Source organism: Scatophagus argus, chromosome 23 (assembly GCF_020382885.2).
Source record: "Scatophagus argus isolate fScaArg1 chromosome 23, fScaArg1.pri, whole genome shotgun sequence".
NCBI lineage: Eukaryota > Metazoa > Chordata > Actinopteri > Scatophagidae > Scatophagus > Scatophagus argus.
This window is the reverse complement of record NC_058515.1, coordinates 11,439,621-11,466,734: the sequence shown is the minus strand read 5'-3', so window position 1 is coordinate 11,466,734 and position 27,114 is coordinate 11,439,621. Positions and strand designations below refer to the sequence as shown.

Below are 27,114 nucleotides of genomic sequence, written 5' to 3'. Positions count from 1 at the left end.
CCATGTGCAATGTTTATATGGAAATGGCTACTTGGCCTGGATTAAGAAAAACAGAGAGCTGTCCTGACACTCAAGGCAACACTACAGATCTTTCTCAGACACACATCCTAAAATAGGAACAGCCTTATGCTCACTGGTCTCCTGGCCCACCCCACATTGACCCACTGAGTAATCTGAGACGCTGATGATACAGACACACACATGTACAAAATTACATGTATGCTGTTTCTTTCAGCCTAAAGCAGGAAAAGCAAAAAAAATGATAAGTCACACACCGTTTGATGGAGGAAAGAAAAAAAGACTGTTTCAGACTTAGCAGTTCAATTTTAATCCCTGTTAATCCCACTGTGTTGAAAATTTTCAAACACACATGCACACCCAAACAAGGTGCGTGTGTGTGTGTGTATAAGGATGATGCAGGACACATTATTTAGCATCTACAGTAAACAAAGAATGGAGAAGGGAGCAGGCAAACGAAGGGGCAAACAAACACACACACACACACAGCAGTGATTCCCATCATGGTCAGATTCCAAACGTGCATGTGGTTAGTTTGACCCGACAGTGAGTGTGCACAGTTGTGTGTGATCCAGAGAGAGAAAACAACTCTCTGCTTCACCACTCATTCATTATTCACTAGAGGGAGAGAGAAGGGGGGACAGAGAGGGGGGGGAAAGTGAGAGAGAGAGAATGATGAAAAGGCAGGACTGCAGTGGCAGGGTGTGGACAGTGGAAAGAATACATCAGGGACCAGACACCTCATCTCACACTCACACACACATTCAGTTACTGTATGTGGACGTGACCTGTTGTGTGCATTTGGGGCAGAGTCAACGAAAAAATGCGCCTGTGCTTAAAAAAATGTGTGTGGGTGTGTGTCATGTCATGATGTGACAGGTGATTCAGTGTGTTGGAAGCGAATGCTTTCCCATCATGCACAGTGTTGCAATGACGACAGAATAAGTCAGTACAAACACACACACAGACATCATATACAGGATACAGAACACATGCCTGGTCTGACAGACTGTCAGCATACTCTATACTTTTTCAAGGTACACACATAAATAGACACTGTGCATTACAGAAAACACAAACTAAAAACTGGCAGACTAATCCAAGTGTAAGAACCCGCTCTGATGTTCTGGTCCAAGTTCCACTGATCATTACTAAGTCTTTTTGTCTTAATAATGATTTGCTGAGAAGATATATCAACACACAAAGCATTAGAGGGAGCAGAAATAACAGACAACAAATTTTGGAGCAAACCATCTAATTACTGTTAGTAGCTTTTGTTGGTTATTGTTATGCAAAGGTGTGTTTTGATATACAATCAAAACCTCCAAATGCCTTTAAAGAGAAAGTCAGATGTGAAAGGAGAGATGGGAAGAAGGGAAAAGAGAAAGGCACAAAGACAATCAAAGAGATGGAAAGGCAGAGAAAAGAGAGGGAGACAAAGAGATGAAAGGGGGGGGGTGAGCAGAAAGTGAATCAAAGAATTAAAGGACAGATGGTGACTATTGTACATACGTCACTGCAGCCTGAGAGACACAAAGAGGATGAATGAGAAATTGCAAAATATGAAACATTCTGGGTGAGCTTGTTCTCCTCCCTCCCGAGTGTACAATCTAAAAGGCACCCACACACAGGAGCCTACTATATATAGAGACAATCATTCTCCCCAGCACTGGTCAATAAACATCAGGGTCCGTCATAAACCACGCCCGATGGCCAGCAAATTGATTCACCAGTTTTTGAAACACTCAATATACCTTGAGCTATAAATAAATACAAAATCTTCTGGCACTGTTTAAAATGTTGTGTCTGGTACTAACATTAAATTCTGAAAATATCAACATCATCATATACTTGCCGTACGGCGCTCAGATGATTTTTATATGCCACTACACTATTTGTTTCCAGCAAAAATACACCCCCACTACGACTGAAGTTAGGTCGTGCTTATAAATTGCTTATCACAGGTTCCAACGTGTTTGCGTCCAGCACAGACTTTTCTCTTTCAGCTGCTTATTGCTAAGTGACTGTATGGAGCGAACACTAATACCAGCTTCATTTCCTTCATTTGCCTCATATTATTTACCTCCGAATGTCTAAAGCTCAAAGTGGTTACTACAATTATAGAGAGATACAGAAGCACAAGCAAACCAGCACAGTGTGTATGCAATATTAAATGCATGGAAACACACATAAATTAACATATATAAATGAGCACCGCCACAGGACAGGATCCATTAAATGGCAGCTGATGTAGTCCTTCTCCTAATTACATCGACATGTATAAAATACACAGCTGACAAAATACTTGTGTATCAGTCCTCTCTTACAAAAACATGCATAAATATTCCATGGTTGTCAGACACAAACACACGTGGACATGCTATTTGGGAAAAAAAAAAAAAACAATGCCTGAGCCACTGACTGCCAACACACATGCTTATGTTTTCCTCTCCCAGGCTCATTGACTCTGAATGGTCCACTTAATCATGCAGATGTGCTGAGTTTTCCCTGGTTCCACCACTGGCATCGTGCACAGCATCGTTCCTTATTCTCCATAATAACCTGGTGTTTGTTTTCTTTAATACCCCCCCTCATGTCCTAATATGGGCTCACAATGGCCTTATATAAACCTACAACTGGCTCCTGATGGACTGCATGGACTCCACAAGAGCCTCACAATGATACTTGTTGAAAAGGACCTGTTAGCATGTCTGACCCATGGATTTGTCTTTTTAGATTGGCATTGATTAAAATATTAATGATGGCTTGGTTAAAGCTACTTCATTTGCAAGTCAGGTGCAGACAACTAAACAATATCTTAAAGTATTTATCATAAAAGGGCAGGATTATGACTCATTTACACTCACAAGTCACAGCGAGCAGCTTTTCCAGCAGTATTTAAATACTGCATATTCATACATTCCTTTGTACAATGTACCTGTCATGATGATAGATACTGACAATGCTTAGAAATTCTGTTGATTTTATTCCCCTCCAAATGGCCTGAGTTGATGGACCAGAAAGTTAGCTCAGGAGAATTTTCAGATTTAGATCCATGGTTTCACACTAGAGGGAACATTTTAAATAACTACATCCAATTATTCAGTCACTATGCTTCTTGTCTGGTGTAATAACAGCTATCTCATTGCTCTTTGCTTCTGTTTACCATTTGGCAGCAGGGTTGTATGGTGAATGTTTAGACCATCTCTCAAATGTGGGGGCCAAAGCCTGCTCTGCATTATGAGCCCTTGAACAAGACACTGAACCTGTACAACTGCTCTACAACTGAATGATTCCCCTGTCAAGGCTGATCTGTGTCATATACAAGGGAGTTAATTTTATGTGTCTGTGGCTATCTTCATGCTGATGTTGCATAAGCCTGCCATTTGATATCAATTTTAAATTCCTATTTAAATTAATGTATTTTTTTGGTTTATGTGAATTAACCACACAGACCTTCTGTCTACTTTTACAATATTTATTCATTTCATTAACAATGAAGTAATCAATTCTACTTTCCACACTGCCACATGAGTGCATCTGGTACTAATTACACACAGCGCAAGTTTAATGAAAGGCCCACTGCAAATTTACCCTGCACTTTCATGAAGGTAAATCTGCCCACAGAGAGATGGAGCAAGAGTCTCAGATGAGTGCTGCCTTGTTAAACAGATGGGAATGACTGAATCATGGTGTTAGTGTGGGGTAATTCAATCACACCGCACAGATTTAATGACTCAAATGCATGTCTGCATGCATGCAGCCAGCCTCTGCATGCATAGGAGTAAAACAACTGAAGAGAGCACATGAAGACCAAGGGTGAAAGCAGCTCACTGCCATCAGATGCTGTCTCTAAAAGACTCTAGGCCTGCACGTGGTAGCAGTGCTGAACAAAGTCATTTTATCCAACAGTGGCTCTGGCTGCATGGTTGGATAAACTGGGGTAAATGGGGGGGATTCTGACAGCACTGGCCATTGCAGCTCAATGTAGCAAGTAAGCATCTGTGATTTTACCCTCATGCCAACATCATTATAAACCCAGGTTACTGTCAAAATGTATTGGAATGGCATTCAGATAATATCGGGATGAAGGTCTCCACAGTTTGCAGGTGTAAGGCATAATATAAAAAGAAACATTCCTTTCAGCAACCCAAATTCAAACCTCTTCTTCTCTTTCTCTGCCTGCGTCTCAGCAAATAAAATGAATAGTGTATGCAATTGTATAGTGTGTATATATGCCCATGTATATGCACCAGAATGCACCAATCAATCACAATCACAAGACAAAACTTAACATCAATAATGAAATAAAGTAGTGTTCTTATATACTGCCATATCATTTTTTCCGTCACCTCATTAAACATTTGATCTGCTGGAGTAAAAGCTCTAAGTCAGTCATGATAAAAGGGTTAAATATTCAGGCAAAAACTCTCAGCTGAATTACAGATATTTTTAGTGAGAGGAAGTACACACAAGTCTGGGTTCATAAATATCAGAGCACCATAAAGGACTCATCGCACAAGGGGAAGACATAGAGACCAATATAGGAAGCAGTACTGCTTCAAGGATGTGGCAATCTGAATGTTGCTTCAGCCACAAACAGTAAGGAAGAAGGTGGGGAGGGGGGTTCAGTCTCATTTGTCCTCTTTGGTTACACTGCTATAGTAACAAGGGGGTTAATGTGAGGGAAAGAGAAAAAGAACAGCAAGAAATAGAGCATCAAGTACACAAGATGAGAAGGCCTTACATAGGAAGGAAGAGGGGGTAGGAAAAGGAAAAATATCAAGTTAAAAGTGAAGGAAGAGTCCAAGAGAATGAGAGATGAGATGAGAAGGAGAAAACAGACCCAGAAACACTGTTGACAGAGAAGGGGAAGCTAGGGATGGCAGACTGCACGTATTTTTGGTTTCAGCGGATAAAAACAGATGAGGCAGAGCAGAAAAGCCCTACTTTCCCTCTGCAGCGAGATTCACTTCTCACAGCTCTTTTAACTCCAGTATATTGCTGTCCTGCTTTAATTCAGGCATCCCTTTGTAACTGCAGTCTGGCTTCACTTCAGCTGAACCCACAACAGATGAAAGCTTAAACCCCTGTGCAACACTCATTTGAATATGTGCGCATACATGAACTGTATGTGAGTGTGCAGGGTGAAGAGAGGCACAACTGTTTCTTTTATTGCCCCCCCAAAACTATAAACTGCAGCTTTTTCCCCTTCAAAGCAGCGGGATGTGTCATGTTAGTGATCACTGAGTGAGTCTTCAATTAACTACCGGCACATTCCACTCCACATTACGATGAGAATAATTAGGAGTGAAATTCATTTACATACTAGGATAACAATAAGGAAAAGGCACTGGAGGGAGCTGACTTGTCTCCCTCCTGGCTCTATAATGGTGAAATGATCTTCTCATTCCAATCAACCAAAAAACAGTCTCTCTATATTCTCTCGCAAATTACCCTGAACGCTAACGCATCTAATGTGTCTCACTTCCTGTGCGGATCACCTTCTTCAATATTTTTTAGGCTTTTTCCAGTCCTTCTCCATGTAGACCTGTTGTCAAGCTGGTTGGATTCCTTTCTGATGGTTAGGATTGGGGAAGTGACAATGCTATCATTTTACACATTCTATTTGCACTGGATTCAAACTACATCATCTTACACTAATAATGTATTTTCTAAGGGTTGATACCACCAATTATTTTCATTTTTTCATCTGCCAGTTATGTTTTATATTATTTGTCTGGAAAGTTGGCTCTAAAAAAATACTGAGGAACAGATATTAAACATAATCATTTAGTAAATTTAACTATTTAGGTCACTCAAAGGTTCAGCAACTCAATAGTAACAAACATTTTTAAGGTCAGGGTTTCTCATTTTCTCTTACAGCACAACATGCATTAAAGAGCAAACTGGCAAACAGACACCAGTGCAGCTACATACAAGCAGCCATACACCTAATGTGAAACTCAACCAAATCCCAGGCCTGCGTGGGAGCAGAGGGAACAGAGGTGTGTTATACCGCAGCAGCCCAACAGTCTCATACATCACTGAGTAGCATAATGATCAGTTTGGTGTGTAGTTCACAACGATTGCAAACCGCTAAGTAAGATTAGAAAAGTTCAATATCTCCACATGTGTGTGAGCAGTACTCAGTGACAGAACCACTGGACCCTGACAGCTGGGTAATGTCGAAATGAGCTATCGACCGTCTGTTCCACACTGAGGGGAGGAGGAGAGGGGGACAGGGAGTGAGGGTGAGAGGGTGATAGCCAACCTGACAAGTTGAAAAGAGACAAAGATTTTGTTTGTAGTGGTCTGTTTTTTTTTAAATATATAAAAATACCGAATATTGACACAAAAACTAAACACAGTCAAAACACTAGTATCATACAGATGAAAAAGAGAGTTAACCTAACAGAGGGGACTGGCTATCCCTATGTTTTACTTCAGCAGATTAATACAAACATACAAAAATAAAAGTGTATGAGAACACACTGCAGTGGCACAAAAAATCATTACTGTAACCTTAATGTGGCCTACAGAGTATCGTTGGCATGCACAGGCTGAAGTCTGTAGTTCAGTACCTTGGACAGCTCCAGTAACTGAATTGCAGCTTGAGCCGACAGCAGCCACTTGACAACCAGAATAAGTAGCTTCAAGATCAGAGAAACAAAGATGGAGAAATGAATACAGGTGGAGGAATGTATGGATGGCAGGCAGGTCACACTTACTGGGTGCTTTGCTGAGATTCTCCCTGTCACCACACTTGTCTGGCACCAAGTGGAGGAAATGTAGTTCTGATGTTTTGTTAAGAAGGACGAAAGAGTGTCAGATATTAATTAAATAAAAATTAATATTCAATAATATTTAATTTATTAAATCAGAGGGAATCATTTAAACAAATGAACAATTTTGCCAAGCAGTTATGCACATTCATGTCCTGATATACATGTTTCAGTGAGTCTGTGTGTGTGATCAGTAATCTTTCCATATAATGGCTTCTTATCCAATTCAGCTCAAAAACAACAGCTGCAATCCTCATTGCCATCACCACTCTGAATCTGCTTTTGGGCTGACACATATCAACAGTGCCATACGACAGTGTGAACAAGCTGCTTGTATGCTGTAGTGCCAGCTGAGTTGGGGCACTCAGCGGAACATGCAACAACACTACTGTGTTCAGAGTTGCTGTCAGGAGGTGTAACCCTGACATCTGGTTGCAGATAATTGATTAATCTGAAAAATGAGTAAACTAGAGTCAACAGTGGCTGTCATTTTGCTAGGAACAGAAAATGAACTGACTTTAAGCAAAAAAATTTTTTAAGTTGAATTGCAAATGCCAAATTGTACTTTTAATAACTACACAGTCTGGTGTGTTGTCTTGCCTAATGCCAAGTAGCATTAATCACATATGACAAGTCATTTTATATAGTAATAACAATGGCAATTCAGTTTTTTTGCATGTTGCTAGAAAACAGAAAGAAAGACACAGAGATTCGTTATTGTCTGCAGCACCCTTCTCTAGCAGGGATTGTTGCCAGCTTTGTCCAGACGACCACCAAGTGAATCACCAGCATCAGAAGCCAAGCAGCTCCAGAGACAGCCAGCCAGACTCAATTCCAGAGTTGAGTAAGCACAGATTGACAAACACAAGCTGCTGCTCCCATACAGAGGCGAACAAAGCCCATGTGGAGGGACAGTAGGACTGCATCTTTTATTTTATGCCTAATCAACTCTCTCAACTCTCGGTTTCACTCTTTGGTTTAGTTGGAGAAAAAAACCTTTTCTCGGAGTAAGTAAAAACGGTGTTAACACAATTGTGAAAGATGTTGTTTGTAAGACATGTCTCTTCTGGTGACTGTGTGAATGAGTTTACATTTGTGGTATTTTGCTGACTTTTTTCTGCTTTAATCCAGCTGTGTGCTCACCTTACTCATGATGCATGACAGAATCCCATCAACAAAAGTCGACTTAATCTTGTGAACCTGGAGGTTACAATGCAGACAAATGGTACTGGTAAACCAAGGATAACACTTTGAGATGCAGTGCCATTGCAAACAAAAGGCGCAGCTAAACATCCTCCTAAAAAGACTATTAATCACAGACATCTAACTTTTGATGACATGAGGCCCTTCTGCTTTCGACTTTTCTGACAACAATGACAAAAGCATAAAGAGCAGTTGTGAGCATGACTGACCTGTCTGTGCTCTAAAATGATCTTTGGCAGAGGGTGTAAGTCCTGAAGCTGCAACAACTGCCAAAACAAACAAGCCAGAAGAGAGAAAGGATAAGACAAAAATGTGTATTAAAGAGCACAATGGCAATTTTGAATAAACATCCAACACAATATTGTAACAGCATTTTTTCCTTTTCAGCCAATTCGTTCCTTTTGTCATGACCATTTGAAACTGTATCTGTGGAATAAGTCAGCTACATGCCATCTAACTATTGCATTGTATGTATTCACTGTACCTGATGATGGTTTATGAACTATTAAGAACCAATGATGTGCCAGGTTATGAACTGAGTGTGCATGTGTGTTAATGAATTCATATGTGGAGATATGTGTCAGTGCACATACTGAAACATCAAACAAGACTGAGCTTTTTCTTTAGATTAGGGGAGATTACAGGATAAGCCTGACATATCTGTGTGTCTGTGGGCCTGTGCGTGCCGTACTGCAGCTTCTGATGTTGACTGCTGCTGTTTGTTGATGGTCTTGGGGAGTTTCTTGTTCTCGCATTGCTTGTGGAGGCACAGCTTCTCAAACAGAACCTTCAAAACATTGAAAATCCACTGTAACCTCAAATCCATAACACTGAAACACATCCACAACACAGAAAACACTCATGTACAAAACATATGCACATATACATACATATATACATACATACATACATACATACATATTTTAACACACAAACATCATACAGAACGAGGAAATGCTATAAATACACAGTATAGGCAAAAGTATTGGGGCACATGTCCATTACACCAACAGGGACAGCTATAACAACTTTCACTCTTCTGTGAAGGCTTTCCCACAAGATTTTGTGTTTCTGTGGGAATTTTTGCCTATTCATGCAGTAGAGCATTTGTGAGGTCAGACACTGATGTTGCACCGAAAGGCTTCACTCACAATCTCCATTTCAAGTCATCCCAAAGGTGTTGGATGGGGTTGAGGTCAGGGCTCTGGGCTGAGCCCAACCCCTGCAAAACAGCCCCATCCCAATATTTTTGTCTATTAGTGTGTCATGACCAAATTTCACATTTTTTCTGTTAAAGGCTTTGGTAATACTGACAAAACAACATGCAGGAATGTTCACACACTATTACAAAAAGTTAAAATAAAACAAGCAGACATGACTGCTTGTACACAACACACAGATACACATGTAATGGTACACACTGTTCGTAGCTGAGTGCTGCTGGTGACCAGGAATGTTTGTCCAGCTGCTCGGTGGGCCTCCTGCTCCAACTGCTTCATCTTAGTCTGACAAAGAGAGGGAGGTGTATTATAAAATAATACAAGCAATACAACAAATATTAACTGCATTAACAGTACCCACACCTCTAACAGGTCTTTGTTGTTATACAACATTAGTGGCTGATTTCCTGCGGGATTGCTAACCCAGGAGAACAATTTCACCTGGATCACATGTTAAGAACTTAACACAGTCTGATTTGCTGCTCTGAGGATGTACTGGGTAGCAGTTTATCCTTACTGTAAAGTCAGTGTACATGTGTAGATTTAAAGTCTTCAATAACAAAAGAATTTTTAACATTTAGCAATCAGTAATTCACCGACCGTTTTTTTCCCTCAACATTATACATAATTATAAATAATATAATAAGGATGCATAATAAGAATATGATATTAATAATTTACTTTCTAACAAGATGCTGTTAATTAAGGGGAAGGTAATTTCATTCCATTATAAGATGTCATATCTTCAGAGTTTCTTCAGATTAGCCAGTCCCTCCCTCAGTGGATATAAAGCCAATAAAAATGTCAGTAGACAGCAGTGCATTTATGCCCAATATGACTGAACACCTCATTTCTGCCACTGCTCAAGATGAGTAAATTATCATTATCACATTTTCCAGACCTGTTTATGAACCCTGTAGTGAAAACTGGAGGTTATTTGAGGAGAGAACTGTTAAAATGTACAAGACAAAACTTGTAGACAAAATCTGTATTTATATACAACATGAAGATGCAATCAGCCACAGAAACAAACTCATTTGCTGTCACACATTCTAAGCCCTTAATGCACAGACAGCCAGACAGGTTTAATGACTGCTGACAACCCAGACATACGCAAAATGAACTTTGCTTCGCAGGATGGTAGACACAGACAGCATGATAAACTCAGCCAGAGAGAGAGAGATGAAGTTAAGAGACACAAATCAGGAGAGAGGAGAAAGAATGAAAGAAAGAGACGAGGAAAGGGAGGCTATGACGAAGGATGAAAAGGAAAGTGGAATGGTAAAGAGGCAAAAAGGAGAGGGAGTATGAGAAGTAAAATAGACTGATATAAGAGTGTGAAAGGTAGAGGCACTTGACAAATACAGGTTGATGGGCAGGAGGGCTGAGAGGCTGGGTCCCAGGGAGATTGACATAATGATGAAAAGTAAAAGAGGAAGACAAAGAGGAGTAAATGAGGGAGAAAGTTCTAAGAACTCCTGCTCATACAAAATGCAGCCTGAACATGAACATTTTTGGTTTTTGTTGTGTTTTTTATGACTGGGGTGACACCCACACACCAGCAGCTCATTACAAGCCTGACTGAAGTAGAAAACACGTCCTAACAACTTGACAGGAGGAGAAGAGAACGAGGGAAGAGAAACAGGCACAAGAATAGAAAAAAAGGTGGGGGAGGTGCAGTGATGAAATGGGAGGCAGAAAGTGGCAGAAAGATGAAAACACAGATGTGGGAGTGGTGTCAAAAATCTGGGAAATAAAGGGTTCACATAAAGTTGAAATGTGATGCAAACACTTTGTGGATGAGAAAAGGATGCCAGAAACAGGTGAGGCCTGGGCAGCTGCAGGGAATGCTGTGGCTGGACAGTGATGAAAAATGGCATTTTAAACAAACTGACATCAGTCAGGAGAGGGAGACTGATTGACAGACAGAGCGTGACAGCACAATGGGCAGGAGCAAGAGGAGCCACACTGGCAGAAATAACAACGGAGGAGAGAGAGGGGACAGATAAAAAAAGAGAAAGAAAAGGCTGCCAGACGTGTACCAAAATTCCCAGAATATGTACTTTTCTATCTCTCTTTCTCACTCTTAGCCCAGAGCTAGCTCCAGACTGCCTCATCAATATTGGATGCCAGCCCCTTAGTACTGTGTCTGCCACACACACTGAGGCACTGAAGGTTTTGTAGACTGCTGCAGAGCTGGGCTTCTGTTTTTTGTAATACATGCTTGTCCCACTCTGTCGTGTTGGATTTCGTTTTATCTGAGCTGTCAGTTCACCTGTCTGAACACCAAACGGAGGATCCCTCCTGTCTGTCAGGTCAGACTTCACAAACATGCTTGTATGGTCTTTTGTCTTCCCAGGCAGCATTATTAGAGTTCAGCAGGACTATCATTCTTTCTGTCTTTCTGAGACATCACTATCACAATTTAGATCTTGTAAACATCCATTACCTCAAGCTCACACTGAAAACATTTGATGAAATGCAATAATCTCAAAATGTTGCTCTACTGTGTTGAAATCCTGTGTGTGTGTGTGTGTGTGCGCACGCACACACTGGCAGAGGCAGGCAGTGATGTTCCTTCCTGCAGCACAGCCTCTTGAAGGAAAAAGACAGACTCTCCATCCTATTTATAGTAACACGGCAAGATACCAAAAACTGTCTCCACAACAACACCCCTGCTGGTGCTTTCAAGAGCTGTAAGTGGGTTTGAAAATGCATCTGTGTGATTCAAAAACTTGTGCATTCTTCTGCAGGCACGTGTCCATAGCATCTCTACGTCTGTCTTTGGGTGTCTGTGATCACTCTCTCAAGTGTTGTCTCTGAGACTGCGTTTTATCTACATGTAAACAGGACAGGCCCCCAGAGGATGTCCACCCACATCACTAATCCTACCCAGAGGAAGGAAAAGAAAAATTTTATTTTCCTTTTATTCTCAGGTTCTTCCCCCCCCCTTCTGTTTCTTTTATCCTCCCACTCTTTTGCTCCCATTTGTATTAATACAGCAGCTGTCGAATGTGCTGTGGTTCGGCAGCCAGTCGAAAATGCAATCAGGTAAGAGTGATGCAGTACAAATCTGAGCTGACCCTGAACATTGCACCTACACACAGGCTAGCCAGAACTATGTTTTGAAGGGTGCGCATTCATTACTTCGACTTGACATAAACAAATGGAAGCCATTACATAGGATTCCAACACATCTTCCCTTTCAAGACAAGAGTTTTAATATCATAACTGCAATAGGTTTTCCTCTATGTGCTTTCTTTCCAGACATACACAATGTCTAAAAGTGAAATGGAAAGAAAGAAGGGTAAATATACAGAAAGATGATCTAGAAAGATTGCATATTTAAAAACCTTGCTGTGTGCTTTCTTGGTGTAGAACAGTTCTAGTTGCAACATCATCCAGAATGTTGCTGTTTAAAATACTAGCTAAGCACTGACACACTTTTATCTGAAAACCCCATCACCATTACCCTGAACTGGAAGAGCACAAGTCTGTTTGTTTGACTTGTGCAGCCCTGTGCTGCTGCAGCATTTCCCTTAGAACAAGCCAGTGAAATGAAGGTTTATTACATGCTTACTTACTTACCCCCAGCAGATCTGAAGTTCTTTTCAGAGCTTCCTTGTCCACATGGATGCGATGGCTCTCCATGGCTGAAACCAGGTATAATGATATAATGAATTGTCTACTACTAAGAGACGATTATTAGGACTGTAAAAATCTGATTTGAATGTATCAGAATGAAAAAACTATGAACGTCCTCAATGTCCACTTAAAGAAAAAAGTGGCTGTCACCTGCCAGAACAGAGATCATGTTCAGCTCCATGTCTGAGTACAGCTCCCACAGCCCCTGGCTCTACGCACACAAACAGCCAGGTTAGGTAATGTATTGCATGTCTATGCTGTATGTACAGGTAACTATTAGTATGTGTGTGCATGACAACTAACCTGTAGTTTAGAGCATAGCTCCATGTTCAGACAGTAGAGTGAACAGAGACCTGAGATGACCTGGGAAATCTGAAAGTGAGACAAACATAATGAGAAAAAGAGAGTAAGTAAGTGGGGAGGAAGATCCTTTCTGAAAATACAATTTTGAATTCACTTCTTCCTTGTGTTCAGGGAAGAGCACGCATTCCATATACCACAGAGTATTGTTATTACACTGCATTGCCTTGAAGCAAAAGACCAATTTCCACATAAGCAGACAACAAAGATTTCTTTCTATTTTCATTTTCTCTGTGGATCCAGACATCAGCATCTTGACTAACCTTCTTGGTACCAAAAACAGGCTTTGCAAGAGGTCTTTTACAGTGTTTGTTGAGAAGGTCCTGGTAGCAAGAGGAGGGATTTGCAGGATCCAGTAGCCACCCTGACACCTGTGGGTCCTGGATTTGACAGCCTGCCACTGAAAAGAGAAAGAGAGAAAGAGAGAGAGAGAGAGAGAGCACAGCTCTTTATGATATTGAGCAGTATTCAGTATGATGTACTAAATACTGATGAGAGACTGGCAAGACATTTTTGTAGACTTCAGCATGTTGTAATTAGTGAAATCCCTGTAATTAAGATATCTTAAGCTGCTGTTTTTGTCAAGGATATAAGTATGTCTCTGTGTGTATGTGCATTTATATATGTGTGTTCTGCCTTGTTTCCAGCTGAGATCTCGTCTGTAACACTGGAGAGCTGTGCGAAGCAAATCCTTAGCTTTATAGCACACCACCAGTTGAGATCCTGATAGCACCTGTAGCAGCATATCTCTATGGGACACAGACACACATTCTTCAATTCTAAAACTAAATAAGCATAACACACAAACACAGACGAGCCTCTTTTGTTGAGGGACGCAAAAGCACTAATGGATGTACTGTACTCTCACACTTTGCAATTCAGAATCATCACCTTATTCATTCTTACATCTCCCTCCTGTAAACACTTGTACACACGCACAGACCTGGTAAAGAGCCCTTGACTCTGGTGTGTGTGTTGCAGGGCCCGTGCAGGTGTGTGCTCTAGTTTTAAGTAGACCAGACAGTCATTTGGCCCGAGTGAGTCCTCTGGTGTGCTGCAGTCGAGATTGTTCTTCATCAGCACGAGGAGGCCACACACTGGTGAAGAGAGTTTCTATATAAAGGGTCAGAGAGGGAATTTAAGATGTGTAAATGGTTAATGAAGCAGTAAGTCACAAGAGTATACAGTTTTCACTAATATTATAACAACTGGGGCAGCTAGAGTCGTTGTTCCTTTACAAATGCAAAGCGAAACTGAAACAATTATTTTATTATTTATTATTTTAATTTCAATATTACTTTCAATGTACCTATTTGAAGCATGTCAAAGCTTTCAAGCTTGTCAGCCAGCTCTACTCACCTGTTGTGGGTCTAATTGAGTTGTTCCATTTCGGTGCACCAGGGTAAGCACAAGTGCCTTAGCCTTTCCAGCCTTCTCAAGGATTTCCGTCTTCTCTTCCGGGTTCAGCTTCTCAGAATCTTTTACTCTGCGGTCAGATGTCAGGATTGCGTTTAGGCAGCCAGCTCCGGATTGGTGCTGGGGTTTACCACCATTAGCATCCTCATGGGATATCTTTGGCCCATTTGTTCCCTGGTCAGGCCCACATTTGGCCTGCTTGTGTTTCAGTGGTCTGCAGTTCGAAGAAGATGGGGTCTGTTTTGAAGCATTTTTAGCCAAGTCACAGCACTCTTCTTTCATCTTGCTCTGCAGAATTTGTCTGGTGGGATTTGAGGCATACAGGTCTTTATGTACCTCTAAAACTACCCCTGTTTTATGTGAAGGACTGACTTCAGTCTGTGGCTCTGGAGGTAGAGCTGGGAGTTCAGGGATGGAAGTTTTGGGCCTGGCTGTGTTCAGATCATTAACTCCTCCTTCCCCTGCCTTTTTTTGGGAGCAATGAGGTGGCTTCCATTTAGGAAAATGCCGACAGATTTTGGGAGGAAGGTGAGCATTTTGGTGCTCAAGTACTTCATGCTTCCTCTTTAAGGGGAATGAGGGGATCATGCGAGGAGGATGTAAAAGAGTTAGAGAAGCTGTACGGTTGAAGTTTTCAATTTTTTTGCTTCCTTTTATAGCAGTAGGAGTCAAGTTCTGTTTCAAGGTTGAGCTTAGTCCAGCAACAAGAGTTCTTGTTGGGGCAAGCACTACACTTGAGCTGCTCCTTCTGATACTTCCATCGGCAGTCTACAGAAAGAGAAAAGGTGAACAATGTGCAGTCAGACAGGGAAAAAGGAAACAGAGAGGAGGCAAGCCAAGAATAGTCTCTGCAACATCACAAGACACATGAAAACAGAATCTTGCTGTCTGTGTTAGTTTTGTTGCAAAGAAAATCAATACATAATAGCGAAGAAAATTCTACAGAATTAAGTTAAATTTTCTACTTGCACATAATTAGCCTTGACACAGAGAAGAATGCACGCCTTATTGAATTACTCTCATCCATGCTCTGCATCTAGTTGGATAATACAAAATTTGTGAAAGAGAGAATGAAAGCTGAGAGAGTAAACAGATGAGCAGGTGGGTGAACATGAAGTAAAAAGGGAAATCAGACAAGCAGGAAAAAAGAAAAAAAAGAGGATGTGATGAAAGGACTGTTGCACACATTCAGCCCTCAGCACTGTGTCCCAGACAAAAACACAGACAGCCAAGACAGTCTCTGTCTGACAGCCTGCCTGAAGTAGTGTCACTCAGTCACAACCATTCATATGATTTATTTTTCATGAAGAAAAGAGTTTGTGTTGGCTGGATGATAATGAATATTTGACACTATCCATTTAGTTTTGAATTGGCTTAAAGAACAAACCTGACAGTTTATGGTCAGTTTATGGTCTGAGCTGTATATGTATGAATGGAATACACAACACAGCATACAGTAACGTGAGTGTGTTACTGTATGCTGAGTCATGTGAGAGGTGCAAGTGATAGAAGTCAAAATAAATACCAAATATGGCTTGATTTGACAGAAAAGCACACATATTACCAAAATGTAAAACATGAGACTTTTACCCAAGAGAATTGCTCAGATCGAAGTGGAGAAGCACAAGCATGAGAATAAAGGTAAAGTGGTAAAAAGGTGAGAAACAAGATGGACAAAAATTTCATCCATTCTCCCAAAAGTACTCATTCACCTCCATGTAACCTTCCCATCATCTTCAAAAAAACATCTCCATTATTTATGCACCTAACTCTCATCTCTGTTTATGCAAAAGCAGAGTGTGTTCATGTGCATTTGTGTCCTTTGAAATCTAGGTAAGAGATGCTGGGAATGAGCAGTGTGCAATGTAGAAAATGCAATAACCCCTCACTACCTCATTATACCTCTCATGTGCAATAATATGTGCAATATTCATACTTCAGTTGCAGCATTCATAATTATATCATTTATTTATTATATCTCTATTTCATTTTATTATATATTTTCTTTCTTTTTAATATTTCTTGTATAGTGTTTTAAGCACTTTCTAATTTTAGATGTACCTTATCTTTTCCTTTTAATTTACTTGACTCCAAGAGAGCCCTGCACCAGAATTCCTAAGTGACTGTCTGTTTGTGCACAAGTGGCAAATAGAAATCTTGAATCTTTCAGACCATGTGTGAGTTTGTGCATGCACATAATTCTGCACAGTCGTCAGCAGACACCTTGGTAGGTAGGAATTCCTGGTGATTAAGCTCCCCGAGGAGAGTCTTCCTCATTTACCTGCCTGTAAACAGAACCATTTCCTGCTGACAAAGTCATGACCACCCCACCCCCCACGGTGCTGGCCATGGCCCATGGCCCAGCACTGCAGGAGAGTGTAAGAGGATGAATGAGGAAAAAGAGGGAGAGGTGGTGAGTCTGCTGCTGACTGTAGCAATATATCGAAGCCCTCCACCTCCTTCTATTTCTCTCCTCCGCCAATGTTCAGTCTCACCCACTCCTTCTCTCACAACAGCTTTCCATCTCACTTTTTTCCCCCTAACAGTTCTTTCACTTTCTCTTCTCTCCTTTTTCTGCAATATGTATTGTGGAATACTTTGTCAGGACTTTTTTTTGAATGTTACGACTCATTGGGGAGCTATCACTTGTCAGCATACTGCAATACTGCTGACGACACCCCATTTCACACAATCCAGATTGATTTCTATGTGCGCTGGGGAACAAACTAATCCTTTTGAAAGCAGCTAAGTGTCTTCGCTTAGACACTTTGCTTAGTGTCTAAGCACAGTGGACTTTGTTACAATTAGACATCTTGGAATGCAACTTAAGTTTTTTATCTCCTGTCCTCCGAACTTGCTGATGTTATGTACTGCATCCCGTAAAGCATAAAAGTTCTAAAATAGTTCTTGGCAACAAACTTGTTCCATAGAGACTCACTTGTATGTTGTCATTGTGCTGGTGGAGACAGGGAGCTCTAAACCCTGACCTTTTTGCCCTGCTCTTCTGGGACAACGTTGGCATGGAAACACTTCCTCTACCTGAGTGGGAGGAAGTGAGAGCATATTTTTTATTAGATCATCACTTTTCAGGTTCATTTCTGAGAAAGTTCCAGACACATCCTCAATTAGTTAGTTCCCTATGTGACATAAGTGTGTGTTTGAGTAAGCATGTAACAGCACTTCCACAGGGTGTGTGTGATGTCAGCATTGTGTGACAGGACAAGGCCAGCCAGCACTAGAAATCCCAGCTAAGATCAAATTGACATTTTGTTATAACACAACTTTCAACTTGTTTATGTGGGCATTGTGTGTGTGTGTGTGAGTTGACTCAGCATTGTCTCAACAGCTCAGACTCAGACTCCCTTCCTGCAGCTGTAATGTGAGCAGGCACACAACATTCCTTGTCAGTACTGAGTCGCCTCAGCACTGCTCTGTCATCACTGACACTGCAATGGTAGAAAGATGGCTGAAAGCCACCAGGAAGTGTTTGACATCACTTGAAATACTTCAGCACCCTCTAGTAGTATTTTTTTAAATCAACTGGCACTCAAAAAGGTCCCCAGTAGTTTAATTTAAATTTATCGCTTCCTATGAGATTTGTACACATTTGACTTTAAGTGTACCTTTATAGGCTTTTATGTAGTAGCATGTTTTCTGGTTCCATACTTAAAATCAGAAATTCCGCAGACCTCACCTAATTAATTTGATATCTCAGGGACTCTGACTTTGACAATTCTCCCTTTAAATAAATAACCTTCATAATTGTTTAGCTGTTCAAAGAGACCCAGTGGCTCAGTGAGTTCTTACTGGGGTTTGCTAACAACAAAAATAGATCGTTGTGTATTCTTGGAGGGTGTTTACGACTGTATTTGTGCAGAACCACACATATAGAAAATGCTCTAGCACTCTCCAGTGGTAAATTCTATAAACTGCACATTTTCAGTTCAATCACAGTGGAAAGATAGATTAATGTACAATGTGCATAATCTGCAGTCACCACCAAATTACAAGATGAAATTCAACATGATGTAATCTTGACAGTACAATGCCGATTTTCTTGATGTATGATCTCTCACTGTCTGGATATTAGGACAATTACTACATGTCCAAGTTTAAGAAGACCAAAAAAATAAATAAACCAAGAAGGCAGGACAAAACAATATTATAAATGAGGCCCATCATGTCCTTACCTGTAGATGTACACTCATCTCTGTCTCTCCCCCTCTCCCCTGAGACAGTGTAGTCAGGTAACTCACTGGCTTCTCTATAATCTGTCTCACACTGTTTCTGTCTTAGTTGGACACCAGAACAAAGGTGCAGGTCTGCCTCCATCTTATCTTCTTCTGTGCTGGTGTTACTGCCAGTTTTTGTCCTGTTCTCTGTTTCCACTTCCAATCTGACCTCCATCGCATCTACTCTTTCTTCTGAGATTCTCTCCAGGTTATCAGCTGTGTTGTCACCCAAGACTAACTTAAACTCAGGCTGCACCAGTGAGTTTTCTGAGTGGTGCTTCATGCCCTGGGTATTTTCAGCTTGGTTCACCTTATTGCCTTCCCTTTCTAAACATATTGAGATCTTTTTTGGACTGCCGGCACAACCTTCCTCTTTATTCTCACTGCCAGGTGACTGATCAAGTTCTTTGATTTCAGGTGTATTAACTCTGTACTCAAATGTATTGTCTTCTTTCTCCCCAAACTTTTCTCCTTTGGCATCACAGTCAAAGATTTTGTCTCTAATTGTAGATAAGTTCAAATTCCTCTCTAAATTAGTGTTCCTATTGGTTTCTGTGAGCTGGATTCCTTTCATTTCATTGGCTGATTCTTTCGTCATTAGCAGGGCTGAAACCCTATATTCTCTCTCTTTCCACATAATTCCATTTTCTCCATCCTGCATTTCAAATCCTGGGTTTGACATTTGGCCTGCACATGCCTCAGCCATTTCTGAATCCACTATCGGCTCTGCTTCTTCCTGCCAACATACAGTCCTCATCAGCTTGGCTGAATGTGCATCCCTGCAGGCATCCTGTCTTATTACAGAGCCACTGAGTGGTAGATGCATCCTTCCAGGTTTGCTTGTTTCAGACTCTGGTTGCTGATACAGTACACCAACATCTTCTCCTACACTAGCAGCCTCTTCAGCAGGGTTGGATATAGGAAGCTTGCACTGTGCTTGACTGTCTGAACCTTCAATGTCTTCAGGTTCGTTTCTGAGAATGTTCCAGCGTTCTGTAACTTTACTTTCTTTCTGTGCACCTGCTATGTTGTTATCTGTCTCTTCGTTTATTTTGAGGCAGGATGAAACTGGGTGACAAGCCAAAGCAGGCTCATCTTCGTAGGTATTAGGTTGCTCCACTGTGGGGAACAATACCTCATCAGTGACGTTGTCATCTGGAGAGAGATTCAGGATGAAAGACGGCCTGATTTCTTCAGTGGAGCTATGAGAGTGAAGAGACAGGCTGTGCTAAATTTGTAATTCATGCTTTGCATTCACAAACCCAGCAACGTAATCATAAATACATGCTAAACATCAGGTGGCTTTTCCAAAGTTATCCAAAGTAAAGAAAACGGCAAATTAGAGGTGCTGTAGCCCCTAAAAATTTCTCAATACTCTCAAATACGTTATACTTCTATACACATCAGCAGATTTAACTACAATAACATAAAATACTGTCCCCATTCCTCTGGCTACTTACTTTCTCCATAGTGTAGCTTCATGTTCAAAAGGTCTCTCTGGTATTTGGAGGGATTTGGTGTATCTGTCACTATGGGAGGAAGGTGCTACTGTCTCAGGCTGAGCAGAAGGCAAAGACTGGCTGCATGGGTAAGCAGGGGGTTTAGAGTACGTTCTGTGGGCATATATCTGTGAGCACTGATAATAGGCTTCCATCTGAGATGGCTGCCTTTGGAGTGAGGAATCCCAGCAGGAGGAGCCCGGGGATGACAGGGAACCGTCTGGTGTCTGTGAGGACTGATGGCAGGGTGCAGTCTGAAAGCTCTGCCACTGGTTGGAGGTGAAAAGAGAGGGCACCTGTGGCGTGGACCACGGTCTGAACCAGAATATTGGCAAAGGGATTTCTTTTACTTTTCTGTTTCACACTTGCATTAAATATATTTAGGATTATATTATTGCTTAAGTATATAAAATTCAACAGTGTGACCATACAATTACACCTACTACAGTTTAAAATCTAGTGTGCCATTTTACCCTAGCTTATGCTAAATTTCTGCTTTAAAACTGCAGGTGTCACTGTGTAGGCCAAGATGCTTCCACCCCAATCTGCTAAGTTACATAATGTAATTCTGACTGGACTCAAATATTAGTTATAAAAAGGATACTCTAACAAAGCATAAGTGCACGTTTCATATTTGTGTCACCTCTACTTAACCTGGCTTACCGGTCTGTGCGTCTGCTCTCCTCCTCCTCCTCCTGACTTGAGCTCCAGCTGCTCTGAGCTAAAAGCTCCCTCTGGCTGCCATAAAGCCTCCCCACTGCTACATACACAAGCAAAAAAGAAAACCACAAATCTCTGGGAGAACTACAAAGCTAAAGCATATAAAACTTAAATGTAATTTCTAACTGAGAAGCAAGATAGAAAACATAGAAAACCAGTCCAACCTGTCAATTCTACATTATGGATCATTAATACTTAATACAATTAGCATATGCCCACACAGTGAAGGGAAACATTTTCATATGCATGGGCTTTTGTGCATGAATTCCTAGATTCTTTTTTGTGATAATATACTGCAGAAAGCTCAAGTAAGACTGTCTATGTTTTTGCTTTACTGACTTTGCCTGTGATTGTATGAATAGTTGTAGTTGCGTCTGCCTGGACACAGATTCTGGGCCCGTAGAACAGCCAGTATCTTCTGAGCCGCCTGAGACAGAGGTCCCGAGTACAACCCGCTGCTAGACTGCTCCATCTTCTCCCCGTCAGAAAGCCTACTCTCTACCTGACGATCTCTTACTCTTCAACTGTCAGTGGCCTAAATAGGACAAAGGGGAGAGTAAGGTCAGTTACAAACAGACCCAAGTCAAACTGGCATCTCAGAAACACATCCAATGTGCAGAACCGTCGACTAAGGTCATCAGCACGGCAGATAACAAGTATCCTGCTAACCCTCCAGAAATAAACTTCAACAAACTTCAATTAAAAAGAAAAAAAAGCCCCACAAAACCTTCAAAACAACAGACATTTTATTTTATTTATAAGATGACTTGTAACAAAAATGAAACAAGGACATTTCAGAAAATTGTGAGACACAGCAGTAAGTTCCAAAATTCTTCTCTTAATTTATGTGTCAATTATTGAAAACGAGCACATGTAAACGAATGTTAATCATCAAATGAGCAGCACTGCTCTTACACAGTTAGAATTTATCCCAAGTTGAGTGGCAAAGATGTGTCAATGAAGACTCAAGGGACCAACATCTGTCTCCTGCAAGTTTTGTATCAGAGTAGAGCTTAGTTAGCAAACCTCCTGCACTGAAAAAACAGAGTGTACTGATCAGATCTCTTCAAACTATATAACACAGGTGGTCTCCCTTGGCACAGAAGTGGTCCTCATTCTTTCTGGCAGGATTTACTGCTGCCCTCTCTTTGCAGCCATTTTGGCCTCTAGATCTTCCACTACTTTTTGCAGCAACCGCGCATCCAAGTGAAAGTAGACGTATAATTCCCTCTCGCGTCTGAGGAGGGAATTACGCTCCAGCTGGGAACGCTTGGCTTTAACCTCCCCCATGATTTCTTGCATTACATGCTGCAAACTCTGTAGCTGAGACTCGGCTTCCACTAGCTTTGACGTCAGCTCCTGTAGAGAAAGGAAGAGGAATGAGAAAGGAACAAAGATCTAATCAGCAACTGGTTAAATGAGCCCACATGTGAACTGCATAATGGCAAGTAGATTTATGCGAATAACAAGAAAATTAATCATTTTACAAGCAAAAATATGATGATGTCAAATAACAAACAACAAGTCAATATAAATTAAATTTTACAATTTAAATAATGTAGTTGGAAAAGTTATTTTTACAAAGTTGAGCTAACTCCTGGGTAAGAGTGTTAATTCAATGTTCATTTCAATGTGCTGGTTTATAAATTAATCTTCCTTTTCATGTTGCAAGAAGAAAAAGATATACTTCTTATTGTGACCTAAATTTTCAGAATATTTGCTTACTTAAGTATTTGTATGCACATTTAAGAAAAAGTATGTGTACAATTACAGTTGTATTGTTAGCACTTAAAAATCTTGACTGAAACTGTGACAGACAAATACTAAATTACTGATCAATCTGACAATTATTTTCTCAATTTATCGGTTGGTATATAAAACGTGGATCCAAAGATCAAAGATGTTTCTTTTACGATCATACATGGCTGGGAACTGTCTCAAAACTATAAAAATGAAAATATGAATATTCTCAAGCAAGCAGGGTGAGAAGACAAATACACACAACACTGTTTCTGACATAAAAGAGGTCATGCCAAGCTTGAGCCACTTATCATCCAGTGCTCCACCTGTGTGTCTTGACAGTGATATATGTGAAAAACATGCTGTGCTACCAGCTTCTCTCACCAATAGTGTCATAGTGTCATAAAAAAAAAAACGACTCACATTAAGGACCGCTTCTGAAAGTTGAACAAGATGACTGTGCATAAAATAAAAAGGAAACAAACCCACCTGTGCATTGGGGCAGAGCAGCTCCTGGTCAGTGATGGCCATTGGACATACCTGTGGCCCTAAGACCAGATGCTGGAGCTCTGTGTACATTGCCCTGTGCAGCGCCTCACAGTCACCATAAAGACGAGAAGCTGTGTAGTGCAGCTCACGGGTGGCACCAGCGAGGGCATCTCTCGTGACCTGGAGGTTCCCTGCAAGGTTATGAGCAGCGTGGTCCAATGCTTCATATGTCCGAAAAGGCTCTGATCGACAGTGGTATGAATCATGGTCAAGGATCTGGAGCAGTCTGAAGAAAGAGTTGCATACAACAATGAATTATATTCCAAAGTCAGGCGGCCTGTATTTAAAGAAGGACCAAGAGTTTCATGGGCACAAAGCAACATACATAGCACCACAGCATTGCTGTGGTAAAAAGAGTTCAAGTCTTCGTACCTGCTGAAGGCTACATCCTTACAGCTGATGATGGGGTTGGGCTTGGGATTGATAACCAGTTCAGGATGTGCCAGGGACTCAATTCTGAGAGTTGCTGCTTCACCTTCCTTGAGCAGTCTGCTGTTTAATTCTCCTAGCTGCTGAAGACACAATTTCCACCTCCTCAGCTCCGTCTCCTGAGCCATGTGCACCAGGTCAAATGACGCCTTCTGGCGGAGTAGGTAGTCTCGTACCTAAGAGAAAGAAAAATAAACTTAATTTTACTTTGGTGATTAATTTTTTATTTCCACTGTCATACAATGATGGGTTGCCAGTGGATCCCTGTCTTAAGCATGATTCTGATTCTAAATATGGCTGATGCATAGATCAAAGCCAGGACTTTTATCTGTGATTTATTCCTCCATAGATCTATCATATATATATATATATATATATATATATATATATATAGATAGATTTAGATATATATAAATAAATAACATTCCTATATTTGTAAGCTCCAAGTATCTCACTGAGATTATTTTAAAGCAAGACAAGACAAAACAGAAAAACTAAGAATGAAATGGGTGGTATCACTAACTAACCTGGTCCTGTCTGGAGGTGTAGTAGTCCTGCCTTGCCAGTTGAAGAGCCAGGTCTCCTTTCACTACCGGCACATTAAGTAGTCTGGCTGATTCCCTTAGGGCAGCAGGTACTGGTCCATGGAGCAGAGCCTCAAGCTCAGCTTCCACCATCTGAAGCTCCTTCCTGGATACAACCTCACGAACATGCAGTGAGGAAGAGGTGGAAATGCTCTAATATAGTGAAGAGACAGATATGAAGGAGAGCTTAAGAGCAGAGGTCAAAGAGTAATGACGTGGCTTAGAAGAGTTAAACAAGAGCAAAAAAACAACATAATTTATATCTGCTTTACCTTGGTATGAGCAGCCTTCTCAGACAGCCAGTCCAGTCCAGCCTTGACACTCTTCTCCTCAGCAGCGGCCTGCATCAGTTGGTGCTGGGCGACAATATGAGCCCACTGAAGTCTGGCCATCTCCGTCCTCCTGCGCTCCACCACTCGCTCCTCCTGGTCTTTCCCTTTGTGCTCACTCCCTTCCTCCTCTCCATCTTCACAAGAACTGAGATCAAGGACTTGGAAGCGCTCAAAGCAAGAAGTCTCAACAATGTCAGAGATGCCCTGGAAGAAATGTTTCTGAGCGAAAGCAGTTAGTGTTTTAGTGTTGAGCTCCTCCTGATGCAGGTAGGGGCCCAAGGATAGCTGAGAGAGCAGAACAGTGGGGCTTCCAGAGATAGAAGCGTTTGATGATGCCACATGTTCTCCTTTTTCTTTTTGATTAGCTTCAGGCTGAAGTGGGAGATGTGATGCAAGATTTTTAACTTCATCTGTTAGGTTTTGCAATAGAGCATTGGTGTCAGCATTCTCAGCCCCAATGGAAGCACTGGCCTCCCTCAGCTTACATGCAGCGCTCTCCAACTCTGCAGTGAGTCGTAGGTCAACATCCGCACGGGAGGTGGACACAACCTGCAGCTTGTTATAGCGTCGTTGCTTCAGCTCTTTTTCTTTACGAAGGGCCTGGAGTTCTGCCTCCAAGTCCTCCGTGGTCACATCCCCCTCAGCTGCAAACACAGTGGATGAAGATGAAGAAGAGGTCCCCCAAATGTTTGCATTGCTCCCGTTTGAAGATCCAATGGTTTTAAGGACCTCCTCCAAGGCTGCTTCATCCAGAAGTGGTTTGCCAGATTTTCGTAGCTCCTGAAAAGCACGCACCTCCTCCGTCGTGAGAACATTGCTCCGGTTGAGGGTCCGACAGACAAAGCGCAAGAACTGAAGGTTTTCCGGGGCACAGTCAAACAGCCAGTCGAACTCAGAGGCTTTCAGTGATGATGCACCAGGATAACCTAGACGGCCCAGAGCCTCCACAAACTGGCCACCGTCTAACATGGTGGTTCAGCACTCCGTTTGTGATTGTGCTAGTCAGTCACACAGGAGCACAATGTGGATTATGAAGAATAAGGTGAAGACCAATACAAAGAGAGTGAGTGTATATAAGCATATTCTAAGTCTCTTAAGGCATGACAGGTCCAAAGATGATTTGCATGATTTGGATGGATGAATAATTCGGGCATTCAAAAATCTTATCAGCTACATAAAGCCTGACACACATCTGCTCTTCTTTCTTTTGTTTAAGTAATCCAGCAGTTGAAACACACTGCTGCTCACTAATGCAATTATGAAACTATTTTTTAACACATCACATTGCGAGAGCGTGACCACAAAGCATGCAAAATAAACAGCAGCAATTAAATCAGTGATGTCAAAGGGTGAGTTATTTTCTTCTATAGAGTTAGAATCAGTTTCTGTGGACAGTTTAAAAAAATGAGAGAGACCATTCAGTGGTCATTGTGGAAGTAGCAATTTGATGTGTGAATAATGTGCAAAACATTATACTGAGATATATTTCCAATATACTGTCCATCATATTTATAACAGAGTGTGGACAAACCATCAGAACACATCACTCAGGATACATACCCCCCTCAATTTTGTACCATGTACAATGACAGTAAAGTGTTTTCTATTCTATACAGTTCAAACGCACCATAAATAGTCTCTAAAATGGAGTTGAATCAACACCTCTCTAAAAAGTTTATGCAAAATCTGAACATGATAACATTAATCAAGGTAAGAGCAGTATTATTTGATTGTACCGACAGCAGAATACTGACAGCTGGGTGAAAACTCTCTAAATCCAAACACTTCTGCCAGCTCAACAGTGATTCAGATTCTCTATGGAACTAATAACAAAAAGAATTGTTTAAATATATCTTAATATATATGATTTAATTGTGCACTGTGCGCTTAGAAAACATACGGAAAAAACATTGGTAACGATTAAAAATTCATTAAAAATAAGCAAGTATTATGACAGATAATAAGGATGAGGCTAAATAGTGCTTTGTGTTTAGCTAGTATTTAGCTAGCTTGCAAACCGATCCGCGACAACAGCAAAGTTTAGTTAGCTAACGTTAGCTAGGAAACAGCTGCGGTACCCTAGTCAGTTAATGCATCGAACGTGCAGCCAGCATGCTAACAACTACGGCTCTTGTCAGTTAGGTTAAATGAAACGTGTTTCCCGTGTCAGCATGTCGACCCATTTTAAAAAAAAACAAACAAACAGTCTCGACAATACTTACAACTTTATTCACGAAATGCGTCTTGTTAGCACTCCGTCCTAGCCAGTTATCTGCCCGCGCCAAACAACCGAACTGAAAGCACGTCGGCACGCAGACTCAACGGGACGTTTTCCGTCATACGTAAGAGGTCGCGCTTGACTTACCAACCAATCAGATGTAA

At 41.2% G+C, this 27,114-nt stretch overlaps 3 protein-coding genes across 12 annotated transcripts in view; all 3 read right to left on the bottom strand.

Annotated features, from left to right (window-relative positions):
* poln (polymerase (DNA directed) nu) overlaps positions 1-15,546 on the bottom strand; it is a 71,037-nt gene extending 55,491 nt beyond the window's left edge. For 7 of the 9 annotated variants that reach the window (XM_046380573.1, XM_046380575.1, XM_046380574.1 and 4 more), the window contains exons 1-12: positions 14,591-15,546; positions 14,175-14,344; positions 13,868-13,980; positions 13,495-13,631; positions 13,175-13,243; positions 13,022-13,082; positions 12,815-12,879; positions 9,428-9,511; positions 8,698-8,793; positions 8,216-8,272; positions 7,947-8,003; positions 6,750-6,815 (exon numbers count right to left, since the gene is read on the bottom strand). In XM_046380573.1, the coding sequence (XP_046236529.1) occupies positions 6,750-6,815; positions 7,947-8,003; positions 8,216-8,272; positions 8,698-8,793; positions 9,428-9,511; positions 12,815-12,879; positions 13,022-13,082; positions 13,175-13,243; positions 13,495-13,631; positions 13,868-13,980; positions 14,175-14,344; positions 14,591-15,235 (1,620 nt within the window). In that variant the 5' untranslated portion in view covers positions 15,236-15,546. Of the gene's footprint in view, positions 1-6,749; positions 6,816-7,946; positions 8,004-8,215; positions 8,273-8,697; positions 8,794-9,427; positions 9,512-12,814; positions 12,880-13,021; positions 13,083-13,174; positions 13,244-13,494; positions 13,632-13,867; positions 13,981-14,174; positions 14,345-14,590 lie in introns of those variants that run through there. The other 2 variants (XM_046380572.1, XM_046380580.1) reach the window with 2 other exon arrangements.
* A 1,349-nt stretch (positions 15,547-16,895) lies between these two features.
* Positions 16,896-22,121, bottom strand: LOC124055035. Its single transcript, XM_046381629.1, has 7 exons — positions 22,014-22,121; positions 21,438-21,633; positions 21,042-21,138; positions 20,340-20,693; positions 20,015-20,081; positions 17,586-17,686; positions 16,896-17,013 (listed from the first exon to the last, which is right to left on the bottom strand). The coding sequence occupies exons 2-7, from the start codon at positions 21,568-21,570 to the stop codon at positions 16,896-16,898; spliced, it is 870 nt and encodes a 289-aa protein (XP_046237585.1). The 5' UTR covers positions 21,571-21,633; positions 22,014-22,121.
* Positions 21,829-27,112, bottom strand: haus3 (HAUS augmin-like complex, subunit 3). 2 transcript variants are annotated; one of them, XM_046380555.1, is made up of 6 exons: positions 26,955-27,112; positions 24,673-25,730; positions 24,344-24,553; positions 23,760-23,992; positions 23,328-23,613; positions 21,829-22,457 (listed from the first exon to the last, which is right to left on the bottom strand). In XM_046380555.1, the coding sequence occupies exons 2-6, from the start codon at positions 25,699-25,701 to the stop codon at positions 22,230-22,232; spliced, it is 1,986 nt and encodes a 661-aa protein (XP_046236511.1). In that variant the 5' UTR covers positions 25,702-25,730; positions 26,955-27,112; the 3' UTR covers positions 21,829-22,229. The 2 variants fall into 2 exon arrangements, with proteins under 2 accessions (XP_046236511.1, XP_046236512.1); XM_046380556.1 differs by having other exon boundaries at positions 23,379-23,613.
* Positions 27,113-27,114: the final 2 nt, after the last annotated feature.

Excerpts from the sequence above, each read along its gene's own strand:
- LOC124055035 (XM_046381629.1), bottom strand. The coding sequence starts at position 21,570 with ATGGAGCAGTCTAGCAGCGGGTTGTACTCGGGACCTCTGTCTCAGGCG. Across the intron at positions 21,139-21,437 it reads TTCATACAATCACAGGCAAA|CAGTGGGGAGGCTTTATGGC; the intron begins GTCAGTAAAGCA and ends TTGTGTATGTAG. Across the intron at positions 20,694-21,041 it reads GAGAGCAGACGCACAGACCG|ACCGTGGTCCACGCCACAGG; the intron begins GTAAGCCAGGTT and ends ATTCTGGTTCAG.
- haus3 (XM_046380555.1), bottom strand. The coding sequence starts at position 25,701 with ATGTTAGACGGTGGCCAGTTTGTGGAGGCTCTGGGCCGTCTAGGTTAT. Across the intron at positions 24,554-24,672 it reads AGAAGGCTGCTCATACCAAG|AGCATTTCCACCTCTTCCTC; the intron begins GTAAAGCAGATA and ends TCACTATATTAG. Across the intron at positions 22,458-23,327 it reads TGCTCTGCCCCAATGCACAG|GAGCTGACGTCAAAGCTAGT; the intron begins GTGGGTTTGTTT and ends CTTTCTCTACAG.